The sequence below is a fragment of the Coffea eugenioides genome, unplaced genomic scaffold (genome assembly GCF_003713205.1).
Source record: "Coffea eugenioides isolate CCC68of unplaced genomic scaffold, Ceug_1.0 ScVebR1_23;HRSCAF=104, whole genome shotgun sequence".
In the NCBI taxonomy this organism is placed as follows: Eukaryota; Viridiplantae; Streptophyta; class Magnoliopsida; order Gentianales; family Rubiaceae; genus Coffea; species Coffea eugenioides.
In genome coordinates, this window is record NW_020862884.1 from 196,511 (window position 1) to 217,828 (window position 21,318).

The 21,318-nt window shown below is 34.7% G+C and overlaps 1 protein-coding gene across 1 annotated transcript; it reads left to right on the plus strand.

Annotated features, from left to right (window-relative positions):
• Positions 1 to 8,171: 8,171 nt before the first annotated feature.
• LOC113756587 (MDIS1-interacting receptor like kinase 2-like) lies at positions 8,172 to 11,160 on the plus strand. Its single transcript, XM_027300220.1, has 3 exons — positions 8,172 to 8,656; positions 9,466 to 9,609; positions 10,020 to 11,160. The coding sequence occupies exons 1-3, from the start codon at positions 8,209 to 8,211 to the stop codon at positions 11,075 to 11,077; spliced, it is 1,650 nt and encodes a 549-aa protein (XP_027156021.1). The 5' UTR covers positions 8,172 to 8,208; the 3' UTR covers positions 11,078 to 11,160.
• Positions 11,161 to 21,318: the final 10,158 nt, after the last annotated feature.

The following is a 21,318-nucleotide window of genomic DNA, read 5'->3' on the forward strand; positions in this document are numbered from 1 at the left end:
TATAACTCTGCCTTTTCTTGGTGTTAGCAGCTGCGACGTGGTCAACGCTGCTAGGCGCCCATGAAGGCGGTCTTGAGTTGAGGGGCTTGCATAGAAAGGTTCCCGTTGTCAGTATTTTCAGATTTCACCGCCGGTCGCCGGTGAAATTCTCTCCGGTGACTCAATCCCAGTCAGAAAGAAAGAGAGGAGGTGCACATGTCTAGTGCAGGATGGTGGAAGTTCAGTAGCTATTTCAGTAGGACTTGGCAACAGTGGAACTTAGGATGGGGCTACGGCTACGTGGCGTAGCATTATTCAAGTACTTTTTCACAGACTACGGTTCCACGCCTTCTAGTAGGGTCAATAAATTGCTGGACAAAATTGCCCTCGGACATGGCCACGTGTAATGCTAATTTCAGAACTTAAGAGCAATTAACGACGAAATGATCACGGGTTTACGGATTAAATTGTTTAGTGGCCAATTATTGACAAAAAATAGTTCGATGGCCAAAACAGGATCTCGCTAATAGTTTAATGGCCGCTGAAGTTTTTTGCCCTATTCTTTTTGGCTTTGTCTCTTAGATATCAAACCACATCATTGCCGCCATTAATATCCCAAAGAGCTTGCCAACAACAATCAATGAACACGTTTTCAGTTCCACGTTTTCAGTTCCATGAATCCAGTGCCATTAATATGCCAAAGAGCCTTCCGTCTAAATTAATTTTTCTACGTACCAATTTTCATTTCGAGTTGACTAAAGTCAACCATGGATAGAATTCAACCTTAATTGCTACGGCCCTAGATAGAAAACTAGTGTTTTAGAGGGAAAATCCTGATTGAAATACATATAGGAAAAAATGCTTGAGAATCTATATCTGGGCAATAAGAATTCGAAAGGTTAGTTTCTTGGTCCATTATTATTTATTTGTTCCATATTTCAAATTTAAATTTTTACTCTATATGATTATCATTCCTGTGCTACAATTTTGTATATAATTTAATTTAAATATTTACCTTATAAGAATTAATGAATTCTATAAATTGGTCCTAATGCCATCTATATTTTGATATCATAGTTTGAACTATTACTTTATAAGTATTAATGAATTTTATAAATTGATCCTAACGTCCCTTTAGATTTTGATATTATAGTTTAAACCTTTACTTTATAAGTATTTATAAATTCTATTTGCTACTCCAACACTTGAGATAAGCATTTTTCTCCCCTAAGGACATTGTTTTGTGTATAAAAAATTTGAAAAAAATTCCTCAAAGAAATCTTAACAAATGAGGGATACCTCTAGCTTGTTTCAATTTAAATTATATTTTTAAGAATAGTTGATTAAAGAAGATGGAAAATATGCAAATATTAAATTACGATGTTAATAATAGAATTTCACAAGAAAAATTAAAGTACAAAGGAGATATTATATTTAATGATACTATAATCATGTGCAAAACACATGACCTCCCTTCAGCTTTACCTTGCTTAAGTATCAAAAATTACAATTACTCTCTTGGCGACACAATTGCTATGATAATCTTGAAAAGAATACCAATACCCAAATTTGCAAAAATCGAAAAGCAAAAAAAAAAAAAAGAGAGAAAATAATAATTATGATCAATGATGATTCAAATAAAATTTTTAAAACCATATAAGGTTATTTTTGCAAAATTTGAGTACAACAATTTTATTATGTCTAAAAATACAAATTTCAATATCTGAGGAACGTACATGAAACTAAGCTAAATCTTTGGGAGAGATGTAAGGAGTTATCCTTAAAATGTGACTGCAGATGTTTTTGCAAATTTCCATGAAAGTTCAAAAAGAACCACACTTCATTTTGACTAATTGAGTGTTTTCAATTGAACTGCATACATTACATGGTGGGACTGAGAACTGATGAATTTGAATGAAATCATTAGTTTGTTCATAACATTTAACGATAACTCCTTATCATCTTTGATGGTTCAATAACATAATATACACTTCGTCTCTCGAAGGGTCAGGTCTTCCTATAGTTCAAGTCGTCATCAAAATTGAATATTAAGTTCCCATTACTCTATAATATCAACTAATTAATAAACAGTTTTAGTTTCCACACGTCTTTGCCAACATTTCCACGCCAACTAGCGTGCCAAATATGGAGATGATCTTTTTTCCCTCGTCACAAAGTACTTGTTAGCGGCAGAATTTATGGGAAGAAAATTCATATGGTTATGTTAAGGGTATTTGTTATCAAATGACAAGTTGCACAACAAATGAATGTCCAATAATCGAAACCACAAATTCTATATGCATATGAACAAACTGCAAGTACTAAATCACAAGATGTACACAGATAAAACCAAATAACAGGGCGTAGGAATTAAATGGATGGTACAAGTTAATAAATTATTAATTTATTTATATTTCTTTTAATTTAAACTTACCACAATTAAGGAATCCTAATCAAAGGAAAAAAAAAAAAGGGAAAGACAACCTTTTTCCACCTTGCATTAATTTGGAAGACGTAGATGTTAAAGTATTTCATATTGTTTGATCAAATCAATCTTTTTGTTTCCATTCCAATTGTGAGACAAGTCTAGGTTTTCGTCTTTCATTTGTCTAAACTTTATGTATTTCTCTAAACCTTCCACTGACATTTGATATTTCTAATTAAATCTTTTCTTGGCTTCTAACATTTTTCTTCTTGATTTTTCCATGACTTTCCCCCCTTCATTTCCATTGTAGAAAGATATACTTACCTTCCATTTTATTTGGATTTTCATCTTGTACGAAACTGTACATAAATTGCATTACACAATATCATTAATTACATGACCAATTCTATTCAAGTTTATACATTCCGTCAAAATATTTTACATGCTTCTGTCTTCTTTTTTTTTGGCCCTAAGAACATCTATTTTAGAGGGATTATGTGGATAAATGCAAAAATTATAAGGGGATAAAATGAATATTTATACAAACTATAAAGGGGTTACATAGAGATTAAAATTTTATCACATGAGCTTTTAGAGTGTGTTTGGTATAAACGTCATAATTGATTGTGCATTCTGTCCATTTTCCATTTTATATAAAATTATAGAGGGGTTATGTGGCTATTTTAAAATCTTAGAGGGGTCATCTTGCATTATGTAAAATCTTAGGGGAAATACAAGTAATTTACCATATATTACATGGTGGGACTGCAACTTAACAGAACTAATGGATTTGAATAAAACATTAAAGTTTGTTCATAACATCTAAGGTAGTTCCACCTTTGACGATTCAATAAGGCAATATGCATTTCGTCTCTTGAAGGGTCAAACAAGTCAAGTCTTCCTATTATTTAAAAGTCGTTTTCAAAGTTGAATATTAAATTTTTTTTAGTTGGGCATTAAATTTCTACCACTCATAGAACATTAACTAATCAATAAAAATATGTAGTTTCCACTAGGGGTGGGTGCGGGTCGGGTACCCGCCCCATTCACCATTTGGCTGACCCGACCCGCACCTTGCGGGTCAGCCATTTTTTGACCCTTACCCGCCCCGCATATCAACGGGTACCCTATAATCGGGTACCCGCTAAGATAGGGTCGGGTCAACGGGTACCTGCCCCCGCCCCATTTATCATTTAATTTAAAAAAATAATTTATACCAATTTAATTTTATATTTTACACATTCATCTAAGATTTAAGAAAATTTTTTTTCTAAAAAAAGGTTTCCCACCAAGAAACAAGCATGTGAAGAAAATATAAGATAAAGGAAAAAATTTAAAAGAATTCGAAATCAATAAAAGTTTGAAATAAGTAGCACAATTTTTAATATATATGTTCCACATTAATTAAACTTTTTTCTATAAAATATAAGATCATGGCCTCTACAAATGAATCTTGAAAATAAACTATAGTCTCTCATATTTGTAATGCAATTTGTTCAATAAAATTACTTATTTAGTTCTTATTATTTTATAGTGTGTGTATAAAAATAAAAATAAAATAAAATATATATATGCGGGGCGGATCGGGTACCCGCGGATTTTTAATTATGTGACCCTAACCCGCCTCGCATCTTAACGGGTACCCGACCCTCTTTTGACCCGATCAAATAATAAAAATCGGATATCCTAATTTTCGGATCGGATTGGATCGGATATGACGGATTTTCGGGTTAGCGGATAATTTTGCCCACCCCTAGTTTCCACAAGTCTTTGCCGAAATTTCCACATCAATTGGCGTGTCAAAAATGAAATTTGACCATTTTGCTAGTCATGCCATCATGCGGACCCCCTCAAATGCACAGAAGGAGACAGCTTACTGCTAAAATTTCCAATAAAATTTGACCAATTTGCTCGCTCGTCATAAAAGTTGGATATTAAGTTTTCTCACATCAACTGATTAATAAGAATGTTTTAGTTTCCACAAGTCTCTGCCAAATTTTCCACGTCTACTGGTGTGTCAAATATGGAGATGAACTTTTTCTTCCTCGTCATAAACTACTTGTCAGCGGCAGAACTTATGGGAAGAAAATTCATATGATTATGTTAAGGGTGTTTGTTACCAAATGACAGGTTGAACAACAAATGAATCGAAATCACAAGTTGTATGTACATATGGACAAACTGTGAGTACTAAATAACAAAGCATAAAAATCAAATAACAGAATGTAGGAATTAAATGGATGGTACAAGTTAATACATTATTAATTTTTTATATTTCTTATAATTTAAAGTTACCACAATTAAGGAATCCTAATTAAAGATTAAAAAAAAAAGGAAAGACAACCTTTTTCCACCTTGCATTAATTTTGGAAGACACAGATGTTAAAGACTTTCATATCGTTTAATCAAATCAATCCTTTTGTTTCCATTCTTCTTGTGTGACACGTCTAGCTTTTCATCTTTCATTTGTTGAAACCTTATTTATTTCTCTAAAACTTCTACTCACATTTTATTTTTTCTAATCAGTTCTTTTTCTTTTTTTTTAAACATTTTTCTTCTTGATTTTTGATTTTTCCACGACTTTTTTCCTTCATTTCCATTGCAGAACCAAATACTTACCTTCCATTTTGGATTTTCATCTTGTAAGAAAACATACTTAAATTTGTATCACATCGTCATTAATTGCATGATCAATCCTATCGAAAGGGTATTTGGATATGCTTGGGCCATTTAGAATTGGCTAAAACTGGTCTAGACGTTTGAGAATAGACAAGTCAAACGAGTCCAGTCTTCCTATAGTTTAAGACGTGGTTAAAATTGGATGTTAAGCTACTCTCACATCAAGTGATTAATAGGAATGTTTTAGTTTCCACAAGTCTTCGTCAACTAGCGTATCAAATATGGAGAACCTATGGGAGTCATCTACGGTGGGAACGTATTGATGTTTCTTTCCACCCTAGGAATGTGCAACACGAAGATATCGACAGCACATCAAAGCATTCTCAGTGAGAAGGCAAGCCCACGTCTAAATTCCATTGAGGTTTACCTTTTTTAGGTATCAAAAATTAAACTTAGTCTCTTAGCGCACAATTACTATGATAACCTTGAAAAAGAATATTAATACCCAAATTTGCAAAAACCGAAAAGACAAAAAAAAAAGAGAGAAAATAATAATTAAGATCAATGATGATTGAAATAAATTTTTAAAATCATATAAGGTTATTTTTGCAAAATTTGAGTACAGTTTGATGATGTCACCATTTTGGGTTTATTATGTCTAAAAATACAAATTTCAACATCTGAGGAACGTATATGAAACCATGCTAAATATTTGGGAGAGATGTAAGGAGTTATCCTTAAAATGTGAGTGCAGATGTTATTGTAAATTTCCATCAAAGTTCAGAAAGAACCACACTTCATTTTGACTGACAGTGTTTTCAATTGGCAAGAGCATATCTATTGTATTACTACATACATTATATGGTGGGACTAAAACTTAAGATAAATGATGTATCTGAATAAAACCATTGGTTTGTTCATAACATTTAGAGGTAGTTTCTTACCATCTTTGACGATTCAATAACGTAATATACACTTCATCTTTTAATAAAGGGTCAAACAAGTTAGACATTTCTATAGTTTAAGTCGTGGTCAAAGTTGAATATTAAGTTTCTACCACTCATATAATATTAACTAATTAATAAAAATCTTTAGTTTCCACAAGTCTTTGCCAAAATTTCCACTTCAACTGGCATGTCAAATATGGAGATGATCTTTTTTCCCTCGCCACAAAGTACTTGTTAGCGGCAAAGGAAAGACAATTTTTTTCCACCTTGCATTTATTTTGAAAGACATATATGTTAAAGTCTTTCATAATGTTTATGAACTGATGAATTTGAATAAAACCATAAAGTTGGTTCATAACATCTAACGGTAGTTCCACCTTTGACAGTTCAATAACGTGATATGTACTTCGTCTTTTAAAGGGTCAAACAAGCCAAATCTTTCTATTGTTTAAGTCGTAATCAAAGTTAAATATTAAATTTTTTCCTAGTTGGATATTAAATTTCTACTACTCATATAACATCAATCAATCAATAAAAATCTATAGTTTTCACAAGTCTTTGCCAAAATTTCCACGTCAATTGGCGTGTCAAATATGGAGATGATTTTTTTCCACAATTAAGGAATCCTAATCAAAGGATAAAAAGGAGAGACAACTTTTTTCCACCTTGCATTTATTTTGAAAGACATAGATGTTAAAGTCTTTCATATTGTTTGATAAAATCAATCTTTTTGTTTTCGTTCTTCTTGTGTGACAAGTCTAACTTTTCATCTTTCATTTGTTTAAACCTTATTTATTTCTCTAAAACTTCTACTCATATCAACTCTTTTATTGTTTTCTAACATTTTTCTTCTTGATTTTTCCGTGACTTTTCCCCTTCATTGGCATTGTAGAAATATATACTTACATTCCATTTTAATTGGATTTTCATCTTGTAAGAAAGTATACTTAAATTTGTATCACAAAGTTATTAATAGCATGATCAATCCTATCAAAGAGGATATGTTAGCAATAAAGTATTTGGATATGCTTGGGCCATTTAAAATTGGCTAAAACCTGGTTGCTAATACGAAGAGTCAAACGAGACTAGTTTTCTTTTAGTTTAAGTCGTCATCAAAACTGGATATTAAATTTCTGTCACATTAACTAATTAATAAGAATGTTTTAGTTTCCACAAGTCTTTGCCAAAATTTCCACGTCAACAGGCGTGTCAAATATGGAGAACCAATAGGAGTCATCTATGATAGGTACTGATGTTCCTTCCTACTGTTGCACATCATGAAAGCATTCTCAGTGAGAAGTCAAGCCCACGTCTAAATTCCCACGGCAAAGAAGAAATATTTGATGTGATTTGTGGCAAGCCCCAATGATAAATAAATTTCATATGAAATTTTTATTGTTAATGTAAACAAAACAAATTTTCACAGTATAATTTTTACATTAGTAGTTATAATGCTTAAGGCTGATTGTGCTGAAAAGTAAAAAAATAAAAGTAAAATGAATAGTTATTTTGACAATTTGTATTTAGGTAGTTTAATTAAAAGTGCCTAAATACATGGGTAGAATTTGATGGATTAAAAATAACTTAAAAAATGAATTTCTGGATCGAAATATCTAAGAATTGTATACTTGGAATGAATGGATGTTTCGCATGATAGAGAAAAATACAAACTTTGGTGCGGGCCTGCCACTGTTAGTGCCACAAATCAAAGTTAATCTCTTTACTCTTACTAGGAAAATTCAGTCACAGGAAAATTCGTTAGCACGAGTTCCCACTGTGGTTTGATGGAGATGGTCTGTCTTTCCCTCCATACAATTTCATTGTTAGACAGAATCCCTTTCATAATCATAAATGCTGCTAGTAGTTGACAGCATTTGATCTTGAGATACAAATATTGCATCTCAATGGAAGTATATATATACTTACTTCCCCATAATAGTAGTATATACATACTTACTTCCCCATCGTCAGCTCTATTTGCCAGCTTAGTCAAAAGAAATGGAGAGAGCATACTATTACTTTCCTGTAGGACTTTTATTAGCCACTTATCTGTTAGCCGTGGGCACAGCCGATATCATAAATGATAAATCTGCCCTTGTAGCTTTCAAAAATCACGTAGTTCTTGATCCTCACTCAATTGTGGCAAAAAATTGGTCCATTTCTTACTCTGTTTGTGATTGGATTGGAGTTACATGTGACTCTGGTCGTCAAAGAGTGGTGGCATTAAATATTTCTTACATGGGTTTTGCAGGCACGATTCCTCCACAACTGGGAAACCTCTCATTCCTTGTTTCTGTCGACATGAGCAGCAACAGTTTTCATGGTCATTTGCCAGAAGGAATGTCTCATTTGCGTCGACTAAGTTTCATGGCTTTAAGCAACAACAATCTCACGGGAGAAATTCCATCATGGTTGGGTGTCTTGAATAGACTTCAATACTTGTCCCTAAGAAACAATTCGTGTGTTGGCCATCTTCTTGCTAACATATGCGACAATCTTCCAAATCTAAAAGAGCTCGATCTGTCTCGGAATCAATTGAGTGACCAGATGCTATCAGGTTTATCAAACTGCTCCGGACTCAAGTCGTTAGATTTGTCATTCAACCAGTTCAATGGTTACATACCAAAAGCGGTGGGGAACTTGAAAATGCTTGAGGAGCTACATCTCGACAATAACATCTTGAAAGGTTACTTTCTTGTTTTCTTAATCTTTATTCAGTTCCATATTTACATTTTGTCACTGTATAATTATCTTAATTTCATGTGCTACAATCTCTTGATCTTTGGCCCTTTTAAACATTTATTTAAAGTTAAAGAGATTTAGGTGTTTAGGTGATCCCCTGAAACGAAACTCTGAATCTACCCACGAAAGCAGCAACACGGTTCTATGCCACCCACAATCTTCAAAACCTCCACATTGGAATTTATTGATTTTGCAGAATAACAATTATCTGGTAATATTCCTACTGATATATGCCACAGTATTCCAAATGTAAAAGAGCTCTATCGCCTTTGGAATCAGTTGAATGGTCAACTAGTAGCAGGTTCAACAAAATGCTCTATCGACTTGGGGTATTGTGTTTGGTCATTCAACCAGTTCAACGGATAGATACCAAAAAGAAGTTGGAAATTTGAAAATGCCAGTATCTATATCTTGGCACTAACAGTTCGCGGGAGGGGGGGATGGGGTGGTTGTATTAGAAGGGTATAATTGTCTTTTTAATTGAACCACTAGCAAGGGACCAAAAGTAAATCAAAATTAATGCTAAGGTAAACCATAGCAAGGGAGGAATTATGTATTTATAATTAAAATTATTCTTTATGTATTGCGCTATTTAAATTTTGTCACACTACAATGTAATTACATTTAGTCTGTGAGTGCTACAAATCTCTTTGATTTTGGGCCTTGTAAACATTTATCTATGATTTCGGGCCCAAAAAAAAAGCATACATTTAGTTCTAACGAATTGGTGGTAATTCCTCCCAAGTTTCGCAGGTAGCATTCCGGAAGAGATAGGCAATCTCCAGAGCTTGAGGGCCTTGTCCATAGAAAGCAGCAATTTGAGTGGATCAATACCCAGGGAAATTGGAAACCTAACTATGCTTGAAGAAGTACATTTTTCTTACAACAGACTGACAGGTAACAAAGTGGCGAGTAATCCAAAACTATTTTAGTAGGAAAATTTGCCTTAATTTTAACTTGGAGGGGCAAACTGACATGAAATTAATGAACTTCAAGTTGCCAAAAATCCTCTTTTTTAAATTTTTTTTGAATTTTGTCAATTTTAGATATACAATTTTTATCGGTGGAATTATATAACATGTTCCTGAATTTGGAAGTTTATATCTACAGATAAACTTTTTCGAAAAATTCCCCACTTTAAATTTTTTACGTAGGGATCAACAAACTCAATGGGCAAATACTATGCTTAAGAAGCTGTATCTAGATGATAGGTATATATGTTAATTTTCAATGAATTGTAATCCTGAATTTGGTGCAACTTTTGGAGTATATTTAAATGAGATTGGTTTTTGTTTATGGATCGACAGGTCCGATTCCAAATGAGATTGGCAACTTGCTCAAATTGGAGAGCCTTAACTTGGGTGAGAATAGCTTAAGTGGTTCGATACCAGTTGGGATCTTCAACATCTCAACTTTGAGGGAACTCTACCTTTCTTACAATCATTTATCTGGCGTTCTTCCATCAAATATGTGCCATGGCCTACACAATTTGGAAGCTATTCTTCTTGGTGGGAATAACTTCAGCGGAGCCATACCCGCCTCTATCTCAAACTGTTCGAAACTAATTGGAATATCTCTTGGTGATAACAAATTCAGCGGTCCAATTCCCAATTCCATTGGAAATTTGAGACGCCTCGTAGTTCTATATCTGTATGCTAACAATTTGACGAGTGAATCTCCGTCCCCAGAATTGGGCCTCTTCACTTCCCTCACAGGTTGCATCTCTTTAATGGATATCGATGTAGGAGACAATCCGTTGAATGGGGTTCTTCCGAGATCCATCGGGAATCTTTCTATTTCTGTTGTAGATTTGGATGTAGGGAACTGTGGACTTAAGGGGAACATTCCAGACAGCATTGGAAACTTGAGCAATTTAGCAAGTTTAGGTCTCGATGACAATAATTGGACTGGATCAGTTCCCAATACGATATGGGGTTTGCAAAAGCTTTGGATTTTGGATCTTAGCAATATTTCCCTCACTGGTCCGCTCCCTCGTGGTCTCTGTGGTTTGCAGAGTTTGGAGTATTTAGGCCTAAGTCAAAATCAGATTAGCGGTTCAATTCCAGAATGTTTCAATAATCTTACATCTTTGAAATATCATAACATAGCTTTCAATAGATTAACCTCTACTCTGCCATTGAGCTTGTGGGATCTTAAAGGTCTCAAGGAGCTCAACTTGTCGTCGAATTTATTGAGAGGGCCCTTGGCTCCAGAGATGGGAGGATTAAAGAATTTGACAAGGTTAGATTTGTCAAACAATCAGTTTTCAGGCAAAATTCCCAGCACCATTTGGAGTTTAGAGAGTTTGGACCACCTTTCTTTAGCAAACAACAGCTTGCAAGGATTAATTCCGGACAACCTTTGAATTGGTACCTTTGAATTTGGGGCTAGAAAACTGGCCCATTACAGAGTAAGTTCTTTTGTTGGATCCCCAATATAATTTTTTTTGAAAAGGAAAAACTTTTCATTGCAAATCAGCAATAGCGGCCTCAGTAACCGGCATGGTAAAGTTTACAAACCAGACCCTACGTCCCTTGAAAGATAACGATAACTTAGACATGATATGAGCTGGGACATTATTGGTCCTCCTCACATGGCTAACCTTAACAAAATCAAAAGAATGCAGCATAGTCCTGATGCCATGGATTAAATGGCCAATCAAAGACAAATCAGGTTCCTTGCTATTAATCTTTTGAACAATATTTAATGCATCACCTTCGAGCAAGAAGTGCGAGATACCAAAATCTCTTGCAAACTCCAAAGCATAAAGAAAAGCCAAGCATTCCACATGCTCTGCATTGTGAACTCCTTCTACCCTTGCAGCCATTGCAGCCTCCACTTGGCCCAAGTAATTCCTCACCACTAAACCAACACCAGCTGCTTGTTCGGAAAAAGCTCCATCAACATTAATTTTCAGATAGCTCTGTTCTGGTGCTACCCATTTGGTATGCTCCTTATATTGCCGTGATCCTTGTCTCCTTAGCAGGTTCCAATACTCTTGCAAGAATGCCTTAGCATACACGCCCACCTGTGCTGCACGCTCCGTCTTGCCCGCGAATAATGACTGGTTCCTACTTTTCCACAGCAACCACATCGTCACCACCGTGAGCTCTGTTAACTCATTTCCTTCAAATTTCATAAAACAGTCTATCCAGTCCTTAAAATTTGATGCAGCAGGCTTGTAAATTGCTTTCAGCATCCCCATACTCGCCTACACCTCCCTAGCAAAATCACATCAAAAAATATGTGCTTATCAGTCTCCTGAACACAACCACACCAGGTGCATCCCATTACTTCGCTCTTAAGCCTACTCGATAAATTCTGCCCCGTAGGTAAGATACCAGAGCATGCGCCGCCAAACAAAAATTCTGACCTTTGGACGAACATGCAGATTCCAGATTTTGGACCAAAAGGACTTCTCCTTACTACCTGATGACGCCTCCTCCCCACCTTTGTCCAACCTCTGCAGGGTTCTTGCCAAATAGTACGCGGACCGAACATCAAACATCCCATTTTTATTGTGGAACCATACAAGCTCATCCTCCGCCCTCCACGGTGTACGAGGAATTTTTCGAATAATTTGTACCTCGTAACTCAAGAATAGAAAATGAAGCAAATCCAACCTCCAGTCACCAGAATGGGGATCAATTAAATCAGCTACTCTAGCATCTGGCCACAGAGTCCTCGAGCATTGTGACACCCGGAAGGATGGAGGACAGGGTAGCCAAGGGTCATCCCAGACTCGTATGTGTGAACCATCACCAACTCGCCACACGACCCCTCTTTGTAGTAAGCTTCTTCCTACTAGTAAACTCCTCCATAGGTAGGACGGATTGCTCCCTAATTTGCCGTTCCAAAAATCACTCCTGGCGTAATACTTGGGCTTCAAAACTTTGGCTGCCAGAGAATCAGGATTTTTAACTATCCTCCATCCTTGTTTTGCTAATAAAGCGAGATTAAAGGCCTCCAAATCTCTAAAACCCAACCCTCCTCCTGTTTTCATTTTACACAAGCGATCCCATTTCATCCAGCACATCTTCTTTTCGTTACCTTTCTGCCCCCACCAAAAATTTCTAACTAGAGACTTGATGTCATCGCATAAAGCTTTTGGGAGCTTGAAACAAGACATCACATAAGTGGATCCCCAATATACTTAAATGTTCACTTTTAAGGAATTAAGCGGTGACTTGTGTATTCTTGCTCCGTAATAAATTAAGACTTGTGTAGATTTTCTTGGTTCCAATATGCACCATACCCGGCTATTCCAAACAATAAAATCAAGCACAATAAAGGTGCGTATGCATGTATTTATTGTGCCAGAACTATTCTGAATTTTTTTTTTATAAAAAATTCAATTAGGAAGTGAAAGTTTCTCCTAACTAACAAAAGATATAAAGAAAATAAATGTTTAAAGTTGCCATGTTATATGATGGTCATCATTTTTTATTTTTTGTGAATTCAAAAAAATGTGGCCTCTTGGAAGGCACATTTTCTTTTACGGGTGAAAATTTTGGAATTTTTTTCTTTAAAAAATGTAGTAAACTTTTTCTTTGTCAGTACCATCACTCTCACATCAAATTTGGAAAACTACAGTCGAAAGGCTTTTGGTATCATAATTGAAGACTAAAGGGGTTTTGTTATTTTCTTGTTGCTTTGGTGAAAATAATATAGAAGACGCGTCTTCATTTTGGTACCAAGGAAAAGCGTCTGGTGAAACAGATATTTGCAGCAAATGATTGACACCGATTCACTTGTTCTTCCCGCTTGAATAAAAAGTGGAAAAATAGTAAGTGAGCCATCAACATTTGTTTTTGGTCCTTTTAACATTATTTTGTCTAGGACTTTTTGCGTCTTTCTTAAAGGCTCGGAGGTGGCAAAGGTGAAGTACATCTATACAACATTAATATCAGTTGAGACTTATATGGTACAAAAATAAAATCTATATACATCGGTTAAAACCAATATCAATACCGCCGTGATTAATGAGTTACTTCTAAATACATGAATCATGCCATAAGACCTGTGCAATAGTCTAGTCTAGCTGGGTGGCCCCAATAATTTCTTGATAATGGGAATGGAAAATTGGACCTCATGTAATTGAAGCACTCTTTGTTTGGTCATTACCAATTGAGTAACCCCTTGAGAGTTGTCAAGGACAAACTTCATTACTACATCCAACAATTTAGGCATTTTTTTTTCTTTTACAAACTCCATGTAATTGACCTGTTTTTTTCCGGGTTTATCGGGTCTGACCCGATTTCTCAAAATCTAAATCCAAATCTATTAATTTTGTGTTAACTTCGTATCGTAATTTTAGATCGTATCGAAAATTATTACCCTAAGTGAGAGCAGAGAAACTTATGTCTTAGACCCAAACTTATTTGTTTTGCTGGATCAAAGCAAGATTTCGTCTCAAAACAACACCCAGGACGACAAACAATTTGTCATCTGGTCTTAGTATGTAAATACAGCCCAGGCCCAACAGCATGACATTGTACTGATAACAAAGACATCACTTGTAACCGTAAGGCTGTTGATTCGACTCTGAGACCCTTCCCTTTCTTCTTCTTCTTCTTTTTTTTTTTTTTTTTTTTTTTTTTTGTCTTTGTGTTCCGTTATAAGGTTTGAAGTTTTATATGACGCATACAAACTAAAAGATAATTCATATCAAAATTTTTAAAAAATTTTGTATTTGAATAGATCACTGGCATACCTTATTTTTAAATTTGTATTTTTATGGGTGAAGTCATATAACCTTCAAGCCTTCTGTCTAAATTAATATTTCTATCTACCAATTTTCATTTCGAGTTGACTAAAGTCAACCATGGACAGAATTCAACCTTAATTGCTACGGCCCTAGAAAACTAGTGTTTTAGAGGGAAAATTTTATGGTACATAAACGGCATCCTGATTGAAATACATATAGGGAAAAAAAAAACTTTTAGCTAGAAAATGTTTATAACACATAAATGGCCTCGTGGTTGAAGTCACCTTCATCTTCCAGCTTAGTCAAAGCAAGAACTGGAGAGAACAAGCAATTACTTTCTTGTTGGAATTCTTTTAGCCACTTTTCTAGCAGTCATTGCCACAGCCAATAATGCAATTGATCAATCTGCCCTTCTTCCCTTGAAGGATCACATAATTTCTAACCCTTACTTAATCTTGAAAAAAAATTAGTCCATTTCTTCCTCTGTTTGTGATTGGGTTGGAGTCACCTGTGACCCTAATTATCAAAGAGCATTGGCCTTAAATATTTCTAACAAGGGTTTTACAGGCACGATTCCTTCAAAATTAGGAAACCTCTCATTTCTTTTTTCTCTTGACACCAGGAGAAATGTCTCATTTTCATGGCCATTTGCCAAAAGAAATGTCTCATTTTGCGTCAACTAGGTTTTATGGCTTTAAGCAACCATAATATTTCACAGGAGAAATTGCATCGTGGTTTGGTTTCTTGGGTGAACTTCAGCATCTGTCCATAAGAAACAACTCTCTCACCTCCTCCTCTTTTTAATTTATCAAAGCTTGAAATTTTGGCTTTATCTTATAACTCCATTAGTGGGAAGATTCCTAAAGAAATTTTTAATCTTTGTAAACTCAAGTACCATTTAACCGTCTTGCCATCCACAATCTTCCGAATCTCCAATTTGGAATTTATTAATCTTTTAGGGAACCAGTTATCTGGTAACCTTCCTGTATGCTGCTATCCCAAAAGTCTCATACAGCTTCATCTATCATATAACCAATTAAATAGTCAAATCCTTTCAGGTTTATCACAAGGCTCAGGACTCGAGGTATCATCTTTGTCATTCAACCGGTTCAACGGGCACAACCAAAAGAAGTTGGGACCTTTTTCTGAGTAATAACCAACTATTTGGGCAAACTTGTGCAGATGCTCATCACTCCGCATCTTGTCATTGGAGGATAACAATTTGGGTGGATCAGTACCAAGGGAGATTGGAAATTTAACTGCGCTTCAATAACAATGGCCTTACAGGTACCTCATGACAATGCTCTTAATATACTTCAGTGCAACAAATTGGTCAGAACTTCCTAAATTTCAGCCATTTTATAGTTCTGTAGAATTTGTTAACAAAATATGCTTGAACAAATATTATTGAATGGATGGTTTTATCATTTTTTGTTGGTTCAACTAGTGAACGATTAATCCAAAATTATTTAAATGGGAAAATTTGCCTTTTATAAATTGGAATGGACAAACTGCAGAAAAATGAACTTCAATGGGGGCTTTTTTTATTTTATTTTGGGGGATCTTTCAGTCTTTGTCCGTTCTATCCAATTTTGAATTTGCAGGTGAAAGACCGAAAGAGATTGGTAATCTCCAAAGCCTTGAATCATTATTCATGGCAAATAACATGCTTTTGGGATCCATGTCGACGGAAATATATAACATGTCCAAGTTACGAGAAATTGGCTTTGGTAATAACAGCCTGTCTGGAGCTCTTCCAAAATGTATATGTGACCAGCTTCTTGAACTTGAAAGTTTATATCTACACAGAAACAATTTGGACGGCCAACTGCCAGAAAACTGATTCAAATGTTCCACACTTGAATCTCTGTACCTAGGGAACAATAAATTCAATGGACAAAAAAAATTTAGATACAAAGTAACACTCTTAAAAACACCCAAAACAATGCTAGAAAATAATTTTAAAAGACCCAAAAAACAAAAAACACACCAACATGCAAACACGCATGTGGCCCTTCTCCCTATATTACCATTTTTCACCCTATCCCAAATCTTCCTCTGCCACTTGCCACCACTTCTCCCTCCTCCCCTCTAACAGATCCTACTAGTCTCTTAACCCTACCACTACTAGGGAGGGGAATTATTGGAGTAGGGTTGAGGGAAAAGGTGGAGTCTAAAGTGTAATTGAATTGAGTTGAGTCGAACTTGACTCTCTTAGCTAGAGCTCTTAAAAGTTGAGTTTGAACTTGAGTCCAATTCAATTTTATGTTACTTGAGCTCGAGCTCGATCTTGATTCGTTTAGTTTAATCAGGTTCAACCGAGCTCATATGAGTCTAATCAAGCTTAAGTGTTATAAATTAATATTTAATACAATTTTTTTTTTTAAAAAAGGATAAAATAGACACTCCAAACTACATATATTTATTAATTTTTGAAACTCGATTGAGATCGATTAAACTTGATGAGCTATCGATCCTCATATATAAGACTCTTCATATATAAGGCTCAAACTCGAACCCGTTAATATATTTAAGTTGTCTGAACTCAACTCAAGCTCAAGACTCAGTTAATGCGAGTTCAAGTTTTTATTTTGACCAAATAAACTCATACGAACAAGTAAATTTTTGGTCAGCATTTTGCAGAATTGTATGTTTGATATGATTAAGCGATTGCATGAGAACTGAAATTCTCGACTTGTGGTTTTGCAGTCATCACTTTTTGTAAAATGGAAACAGAAGCTTCCTGTTTTCATCATTGTATTCTACACTCTTTGTAGTGTTCATTTTTCTTGAAGTCAATGGGGCCCAAATTTTGACCAATGTATTTGCAGCTGTATTGGTGGTTGATCGTAGTGAAACTTATGTCCTAGACCCAAAAATATTTTACTTACTGGATGATGGCTCCATTTCGGCTTAAAATAACCACCAGGCGGACCAATAATCAGATTGCTTGGTCATACTATCTAAATGCAGCCCAGGCCCAGCAGCACTACGGGTCCATCATTTCCATAAATGCAGCATTATGTATATTAGTATTATTTTGCGCAAACGAACATTTAAAAAAATGAATGAAAAACATGAAACTCATAACAAATATTGTCCTCGTAAGAAAGATACTACTTGCAAAATACCAAGTTATAGGCAGGGGTATTATCAAGCAATCGTAAGGTTACAGGTTTCACTCTCAAACCCTCCATTTTTTTTTTCATTGTAAGACGAATACAAATTAAAAGATAATTCACCATAAAATTTTTAAGAATTTTTATATTTGTATATATCATTGGCATTCCCTATTTTTAAAGCCCTTTTTTTTTCTTGTAAGTGAAGCTATATATATTGTACTTAGTAAGAAAGAAACTCAGTGGCCACCACCTCTCCTGGTGGGGTGGAAGGTCAGGGGTTCAACCCTTACTTCCCACCAAATTGTCTGTCCTTCATGGGCAGCTCGATTGGTTTCAGCAAAGACTCCTTAGGAACTGGTGTCCAGTGCCCGCAAGAATCCGAGTCTCGTGATTATCGTGTTCGGGGGATAGGGCCTCTTCTCCCGGGCCGGAGTGGGATTAGTCGGGCCCCGTAAGGATTGACCCGGACACTCTGTCAAAAAAAAGAAAAAAAAAAAGAAACTACTTGTACAATACCAAGTTATAGGCTAATAGCCTAAAATATTACTTCAACTTGGCTATCAAACCACATCATTGCAGCCATAAATATGCCGGAGAGCCTGCAAACAACAATCAATGAATACATTTTCAGTTCTTGCCTTCTCCCCAAATTAATTTTATACCTACCAATTTTCATTTCGAGTTGACTAAAGTCAACCATTGCTAGATGATGAGGTTTAAATGCCAAGGGGATTGGAAATTTAATCTATGCTTAATAAGCTGCACCTAGATGATAGCTAATTTGACAGGTATGCTAATTTTCAATTAAGTGTAGTCTTGAATGTGGTGTAACTTTTGGAGTATATTTAAATGAGATCGGCTAGCAGGTACATTATTAATTTTTTTAAATATTCTTGTAATTTAACATTTATTACAATTAAGGAATCATAATCAAAGGAAAAAGGAAAGGCAACCTTTTTCCATCTTACATAATAGTGAAGCTATTTATGGTGCCACGACACCTTGTAATTTTTCTATGTTTTGTGACACTGAATTCTCCTATCAAGAGCTTCTTCCACTAATATGAAGTAGTTTTAACAAAGTTTTCTATTTAAGTGTAATTGGCATGGACTCACTTTATGTAGTTTTGTCAAGGGTTGCACGAGAATTTGAAAAAAATTAATCGCATTTCTATGAAAGTCATGCACGTAATAGGGTATGAATTTTGAGGAAAATTAATTCTAATTAATGAAATCACATTGGTTCTCGTAAAGCTGATAAAGTTTCAACAGATGGAAATGTACTCGTCGTCTAAAGCTTCGCAAAGCTAATCAAAGAGGAGCCAGAAAATATCTTTAAAGTAGCCTTGCTTAGGTATCAGAAATTACACTTACTCTCTTGGCGACACAATACTATAACAATCTTGAAAAGAATACTAATACCCAAATTTGCAAAAACCTAAAAGCCAAAACAAAAGAGAGAAAATAATAATTAAGATCAATGATGATTGAAATAAAATTTTAAAACCATTTCAGTTTATTTATGCTAAATTTGAGTACAATTTGATGATTTCACCATTTTGGGTTTTTTCGTCTAAAAATATGAATTTCAATGTCTGAGGAACGTATATGAAATTATGCTAAATCTTTGGGAGAGATGTAATGAGTTGGCCCTAAAATGTTAGTGCAGATGTTATGGCAAATTTCCATCAAAGTTCAGAAAGAACCACACTTCTTTTTGACTGATTTAGTGTTTTCAGTTGATAAGAGTATATCTGTTGTACTAGTACATACATCACATGGTGGAATTGGAACGTAAGAGAATTGATGGTTTTGAATAAAACCATTAGTTTGTTCATAACATTTAACGGTGGTTTCTTCCACCTTTGGCGGTTCCATAACGTGATGTACACTTCGTATTTTGAATGGTCAAATAAGTCAAATCTTTCTATTATTTAAGTCGTCATCAAAGTTGAATATTAAGTTTCTACCACTTATATATAACATCAACTAATCAATAAAAATCTGTAGTTTCCACGAGTTTTTGCCAAAATTTCCACGTCAACTGGCATGTCAAACCTGGAGATGATCTTCTTTTTTTTCCCACAATTAAGGAATCCTAATCAAAGGAAAAAAAAGGGGAAGAGAGCCTTTTTCCACCTTGCATTAATTTTGGAAGACATAGATGTTAAAATCTTTCATATTGTTTGATCAAATCAATCTTTTTGTTTCCATTCCAATTATGAGACAAGTCTAGGTTTTCATCTTTCATTTGTCTAAACTTTATTTATTTCTCTGGACCTTCCACTGACATTTGATATTCTAATCAAATCTTTTCTTGGTTTCTAACATTTTTCTTCGTGATTTTTCCACACTTCCCCACCTTCATTTCCGTTGTAGAAGGACATACTTACCATTCATTTTATTTGGATTTTCATCTTGTACGAAACCAATTCTCTCCAACTTTATACATTCCATCAAAATATTTTTCATGCTTTTGTCATTTTTTTCGGTTTTTTTGCCATAAGAACATCTATTTTAGAGGGATTGAATTTGAAGTTCATTCTCTTTTCTTTCTTTGTTTTGTTGTTATCTAATGATAACCTTTTTTTTCCTCCTATTCTCTTGTTTTTCTTTAAGATTACGGAAAGGAGAATGTTTTTTAAGATTAGAGATGGGCATTTCAATGCCCAATTCTTGCTAGGCATCAAACTAACAGGTTTAGAGTGTTGGGTTTCTAAGGAAAATTATATTTTATTCAATCTGATTCTTGAAATTGCAGCCGAAATTTCACTTCTTTGCCCTCCATCACTCGTGGAGCCATTGGCGACTACTCAAGGCAACATATGTAATTTAAGAGTTCAAGAAATTTATCTAGGTTTCATTTCATGTAATCAATATGATTCAACTATTGAACCAAATTATTTCGGATGTGTTGATTTTTTTTTCTTTTTTCTTTTTATTTCTTTTGGTCCGAAAGGTTCCTCATGTCTAAAGCTTGACCGGAGGTTTTAGTTACAGGTGCATACATTGTTGCAAGTTGCAACTGTCCATACAGTTAGAATCTTGAGGTGGGATGACTGTAAAACCAATATAATAGTGCCTGAAGAGACGCTAAAACAATGTTTATTCTATGCATAAAGCTTGAGCCTATTTATTCTGTGCAGACACTAAAACATTTGTGCCTGAAGAGACGCTAAAACAATCTTTATTTTTTGCGGTACTGCCAAAATTTTGTAATTCACCAATTTTTGTACTCGTTTGTAAGTTTTGTGACACTGAATTCTTCTGCCAACAACTTCTTCCACTGATATAAAGTAGTTTAATTAAATGAAGTTCCAATTTAAGTATAATTGACGTGGTCTCGCTTTATGCAGTTTTGTCAAGGGTCACACGAGAATTTTTTTTTAAGAGCAAGGAAACACAATAATTAAGATCACTAATGATTGAAAATAATTTTTTTTAAAAACCACATATGGGTATTGCAAAGTTAGAGTACAATCTGATGATGTCATCATTAATTTATACATTAATTTAGTTAACTGAAATACCAATAGTGCCCTTACTTAAATGCTAAATCAATTGACAGTTTAACTACTTTGTATAAAAGTATAGGGGGATTACGTGAATAAATACAAAAATCATAGGGGAATAAAGTGAAAATTTATACAAACCATGAGGAGGTTACATAAAAATTAAGATTTTATTACATGCGCTTTTGAGCATTGTTTGGTACAAACACCGTAACTGATTGTACTTTCTGTCCATTTTTCACTTTACATAAAACCATAGAGAGGTT

Bases quoted from the DNA above. Each gene is read 5' to 3' on its own strand.
- LOC113756587 (XM_027300220.1), top strand. From the start codon at position 8,209: ATGGGTTTTGCAGGCACGATTCCTCCACAACTGGGAAACCTCTCATTC. The intron at 8,657-9,465 runs GTTACTTTCTTG...CAAGTTTCGCAG, and splicing joins CGACAATAACATCTTGAAAG to GTAGCATTCCGGAAGAGATA. The intron at 9,610-10,019 runs GTAACAAAGTGG...ATGGATCGACAG, and splicing joins TTCTTACAACAGACTGACAG to GTCCGATTCCAAATGAGATT.